The 5,811-nt window shown below is 35.3% G+C and overlaps 1 protein-coding gene across 2 annotated transcripts in view; it reads left to right on the top strand.

Moving 5' to 3' along the window:
- Positions 1 to 5,611, top strand: part of EDEM3 (ER degradation enhancing alpha-mannosidase like protein 3) — a 69,264-nt gene extending 63,653 nt beyond the window's left edge. For both annotated transcript variants that reach the window (XM_021711382.1, XM_008056109.2), the window contains one exon: positions 1,661 to 5,611. In XM_021711382.1, the coding sequence (XP_021567057.1) occupies positions 1,661 to 2,070 (410 nt within the window). In that variant the 3' untranslated portion in view covers positions 2,071 to 5,611. The remainder of the gene's footprint in view (positions 1 to 1,660) is intronic.
- The last annotated feature ends 200 nt before the right edge of the window (positions 5,612 to 5,811 follow it).

Genomic DNA, 5,811 nt, shown 5'->3' on the forward strand with positions numbered 1-5,811 from the left:
CCAGCCACTGTCCTCCAGTCTGGGCGACAGAATGAGACTCCAACTCAAAAAAAAAAAAATCAAGTCTACCTTTCCTTTCTTCTTTGACTATTTAACTCTACATATCCTTAAATCTAAGCTCAAGTGTCACTTTCTGAAGCAACTCCTCAAATCTCCTTACAGTTGGCCCACCATATCTGTGGGTTCTGCATCTGTAGATTCAGTCAACTACAGGTTGAAAGTATTCGAGCACAGCCAGGCACAGTAGCACACGCCTGTAATCCCAGCACTTTGGGAGGCAGAGGCAAGAGGATTGCCTGCGCCTTTGGGTTCAAGACCACCCTGGGCAACATGGCGAGACCTCATCTTTACAGTAAATTAAAAAATTAGCCGGTCATGGTGGCGCATGCCTATAGTTCCAGCTACTTGGAAGACTGAAGCAGAAGGATTGCCTGAGCCCAGCAGGTCAAGGCTGTGGTGGCCATGAGCATGCCACTGCACTCCAGCCTGGGTGACAGAGTGAAACTCCAACTCAAAAAAAAAAAAAAGTATTTGAGCAAAAGTAATTATCTGTACTGAACATGTACAGACTTTGTTTCTTGTTCTCTAAGCAATACAGTATACCAGCTATTTGCATAGTATTTACATTGTATTAGTTATTGTAAGCAATCTAGAGATGATTTAAAGAATATGGGAGGATGTGCATAGGCTATATGCAAATACAATGTCATTTTATATAAGGGACTTTCAGCATCCTCAAGTTTTGCTATCCTCAGGAAGTCCTGGAACCAGTTGCCCATGGACACCAAGGGACAACTATACTATAAGTTTATCTTTTTCCCTTTTGGACTGTAAGAGCCACAAGGGAAGAGATCATGTCTGGTTTTCTCCTCATTTTATGCCTAGTACCTGGAAGACATTTGCTGGCTTACTGCAAGGGAGAGGCAGAGACTGAGTATTTACGTACTTTCTTGTAGGAACCCTACAAAATGCCTCTAGTGGTTTCATTGTATATTCATCACAAGAGGCTTCACTTATTCTTCAGTCTTACAGTGGATTTTAGAGTGATTTTATCTTATAATTCATAGACCCACAATAATAGAATTTTGTAAATAATCTCAGTTCTTTGTGAAAGTATTTTTATTTGATCAGTTTGATTAATACCCTTAATCATCTAAAAACTCTTGTGTTACCAGGGTCTTCATGCCTTGCTGAGTGGGAATTTCACTTTTCAGTGGAATATTATTTTAAAATATAGCAATGATATATGTTGTTTAAAATTCTGTTCAGTGTGTTCTCTGTGCAAGCTTTCCTGAATTTAAACATCTCATAAATTTTAGTCATGCATTGCAAAGTTGTATGCATTTTAATACTGTTATTGGTTACTGTATTTCTTGCTTACTAATATCCACTGAAGTCAGTCTTATCAGTTATTGTCATTCCTTTCAGTTTGGAAGAACATTTATTTTCTAATACACATTTTTCAGAATGAATGTATGGAAAAATAGGATTGCATTATTATAAGATAACCTTCACTTCAGTGCTAATGTTCACCGTTCTGCATTAACATGATTCTCTTTTTAATTTCATTTTATTGCAAAAAAAAATCAGTATGCTTTGGAAAGTCTAATAGTCAGTTTTTTGAGCGAAGTAGCTTGCAATTTCTTTCTTTCTTATACAGATCCTGAAATGGAAAATGAAGAACAACCATCCTCTGAAAATGATTCTCAGAATCAGAGTGCTGAGCAGATTACATCTAGTTCTCAGGAGGTTGATTTGGTTGATCAGGAATCTCCTGAGGAAAGTTCTCTAAACTCTCACCCAGAATCATTATCTCCAGCAGATATGGACAATGCTGCAAGCATTTCTCCTTCTGAACAGACTTCTAATCCCACAGAAAACCATGAGACTACAAATCTTGATGGTGAATGTACAGATTTAGATAACCAGCTTCAAGAACAATCAGAAACTAAGGAAGATTCCAATCCTAACGTTAGCTGGGGTAAAAAGGTCCAGCCTATAGACTCCATATTAGCAGACTGGAATGAAGATATAGAAGCATTTGAAATGATGGAGAAGGACGAGCTATGACTCACTAAAGAATCTGGTGGTAGGTATTTAAAAAGGAAAGGTAAACTGTGGTTAATAGACACCCTAATACTAAGCAGGCTCTCTAATGGGAGGCTTAAAGTATGGTGATGCACAACCACGTTCTGACTGGCATAGTTAGTTATCATAGGTATCTGGAGCATGCTGTGTTAGATTTGACCTTGTTTAAACTGTCCCATCAAAAATGGAAATTTACAATTCCCCCCTCAAACGACAGCATTGCACTACTCTGTAACACCTTAGGCCAGGGAAAGGTTACTGGGCTTCCCTGGGAGCTAGATTTCTGAATCTGGATACATAAGAAACAAGTCCAGCTAATAGTGGAGCGGGGACTAGGAATCTGGATGGCTTTCTAATTAAAGGAAGCTCAACTTTCTGGGTTTTGGGGTAAGAGGCTCTTTTGGGAAGATGCATATGAGTATTGTGGCATTCTGGTTGTGCTGCCTTCACAAAAACACTCTGAGTGACCTAAGAGGTTTTGAAGCAAATGCACTTATGCTGAAAACAGTCTTGACTCATCACTTTCCCTTGTTTCCTTTAATGACAAATGGTTGAGATGACTTGATTTCTTCTCTCTTAACAATGTCCTTTTCCTTTAAACCAAAGGTGAAGCCAGTGTACTTTCTCAGTGAGTTCTCTGCATAAAGATTAATCAGTGGGACCAGGTAAAAAGGTCATATAATATGGTGTGGAAATTGGCTACTTCATACTTTTGAAAAATGGAACAAGGGAGAAACTATAATGTTGCAATGTGAACTTCCCATTGGGCCTTCCGTGGGGAAGACTGTGACTAGTCTGAAACGGAACTTGCATCATATCCTCGTGGGGTAGATTACCAGTCTGTTCCAATTCATTTCTCTTAGAGGTGGTTACCTCTCGCCATCAGCCTTACTCCATCCCATGTTTGCTGTGCAGTTTGAACCACAGGCCCATATCACCAACAACTGAATACATTTTGTTCCATTTTTCTGTCTTATGGAGCCATGATAAAACTGTGGTAGTGATCTAAAATTTCTAGGGTAACGACTGTTTTTCTCCTTTGAAACTTTGGTTTCTAAAGTTGCACCTAAGGAGTTTGTCACATCTTCTGTTAAATCATGGATTTTAGGTTTATTTTTGTTTTTAACAAATATTTCTTCTGATATGGACTTGAAAATTAGTCTGTGGTGACCTGTGTAAAAAATGTGCACAGTAGCAACTACATATAGCCATATAGCTTAATGAGAATGCTTTTTCTTTTTGTTTCTTTTTTCTTTCTTTTTTTGGTGGCAGTCTTGTGCTGACCACATTTAAGTTTTAAAAATGTTGTTGTTGATATGTGTAGACAGCCCTATAGTTGAAATCATGGCTTTACTCATCTTATTTATTTTTTAAACTTACCTGAATTCGTTCTAAAGAAATATTTGAAGACTTAATTTCTTTGTCTTTACCATAATAATACATAATAACCTTTTCCTAAAACACGGTTTTGAGGTACTGATGAACCATAATCAGTGGAGCTGTTAAAAACAGCCGTGCTGTATTGTAGTTATGTATATTCATGTACAGTATGTCTTAGATCCCAGGTAAACATATTATTTTATAAGGGGATAAATACTGCACTCAGAAATTCCAGCTAAACATAATTCGGTCAGTGAGTAGTTAGTTTGATGGAGAATTCACTTTGGGGAGGGGGAGAAAAGAGTAGTATACAAAACCTTTGTTGGCCCTTAATTAAACCTGAAACCAAAATGGATAAGTTTAGTCTCTCTGCATGTGAAATTTGGTGTAAGAAGCTAGAACTATAATACATATGGTAGACGGAAGGTTAGACGTAGTGCTTTGTTCATCTTATTTGCAAAGCTGCCAAAACTGCTGAAGCTAAATTACTTAACTTGCCTTGATTTCTAGGACTGGGGCTTGGAGAAAAGGAGCAGATGTTCCTCTAAGACTATGATTACAGAAGCCTTATAGACATTATTGATGTGATTTTGTATTTTAGCTCAAAGCCATTGTTGTCTAAATCTAACTTTTCTAATTTATCAGAACAACATAATGTCTTTTCCAACAAAGAGAACTTAATGGCAGGAAGGATCTTGTGACATGCTTTGAAAAGCCAGCTTACTGCCACTCGCCCTTCCTCTCGCCGTTAGGGGGAGTTATTGTCTTTCATTGAGGTTTAGAAGCAAATTGTTCACTTGTTTAGAAAAGTCAGTTCTTTAAAAAAAAAGAAAGAAAGAAGAGGAAATAACCAGTTATACTGTACAACCACAAGAAATTATACTTAATTTTTCCCTAGTTAAAAGAAATATTAGATTTAGCTTAAAAACTCCAATGTTGTAATTGACCCTACATTCATTTGCTTATTTGCCATACTGCCACAAAGTTTTTGAGTTCATTAAAAAATTCCAACAGCATTAGTTTTTTTTTTTAATGTTTTGTTTTTTAGATACCTTTTATAGACATTTTATTTACTTGCTAAAGATTCAGGGGATTCTATGAAACCTTGAATTTAGAAACATCTGGTCTACCTCAGTAAACTGTTGACTGCTTAGAAATAGAGCTGAAGTGATCACCACAGCCATAAAATTGTTTGACTAAGAAAGAATGATACAATGTTTACAAACCTGAAATCAAGTAAGGATTTTATCTGAAAGTTAAAAGTTAAATATTAGAACACGTATTTAATTCAGGTATTTTCAAGTTTTAAAACTTGTTTACCTACTAAAAATAAAATAGCTATAGTTTTCTGCTTATAAAAGTCCATTGAAATGACATACCCTAATTTGCTTTTCCCGTAAGTTTTAAGTGTGAAAGAATTGTAATTTATTAGATATATTTAGAATGGGATATTTTGTTGGGTAGATTTTTTTTCCTAACCTGTTAATAGGCTTCCAAAAAGAATATAATTATTTCAGAACAAATTATTTTTGGCATTTTATCTCTCTCCTTTTCTTTACAGTATTAGAGAATAAAATAAAAAATTGAACAATCTCTGATTTTTACTTTGCTAATACAATTATTGTCTCAAGAAGTTTTTTGCATTTAAATTACCTTCACACAATCCTTTTTATAGTAAAGCCAGCATTTGTTCTGTCACCAAACCCCATGCCAAAATCATCATAAAGAAAGCTCAGCATAAGTAATTAAAATTGTGCTTATAATTTTAGAAGGGGGGTAGAATTTAGTAAATATTCCAACTGGTTGTTTTATGCACAAGGCTTCAGTCAGAACATAGAAAAAAAAACATTCTGTGAATGAAATATTGTATGTTCAGATTTTATAAAAGACATTTTTAAAAGCCCAATTTACAGCCGTATATTTTCTTATGATGTAATTTATGAAAAAGATGTCTGTACTAACCGGTGCTGTAACACTACTGCTGTTGGATTTTATTGTTTGGTGATAAATGTATACAATATTTCTAAGGGAAACTATGTACTGTGATGTAAAAGTCTGGGCAAAATGTATATAATCCTGTATATAATTGTGTATTTGATTATAATTGCTGATTGTAAAGATTTAATAAAATATGTAAATATTCTGGTGTAGTCTTAATTTGAATTTTTAGAATCATTGTGCATATTTTTATTCTTGAATGTCTTAATTTTTACTACTCCGATTTCCATTTTTTAAAACCTTTTATTTTACCCTAGGGAAATGGGGACATCTTAGGCTGTAGAAGCCCAGGCTTGTAGTCTTTGTTCTAAGGGTGATGAGAAATCACTGAATGGTTTTAAACAA

Source organism: Carlito syrichta, unplaced genomic scaffold, assembly GCF_000164805.1.
Source record: "Carlito syrichta isolate Samal-C Ts95f unplaced genomic scaffold, Tarsius_syrichta-2.0.1 Scaffold302219, whole genome shotgun sequence".
In the NCBI taxonomy this organism is placed as follows: Eukaryota; Metazoa; Chordata; class Mammalia; order Primates; family Tarsiidae; genus Carlito; species Carlito syrichta.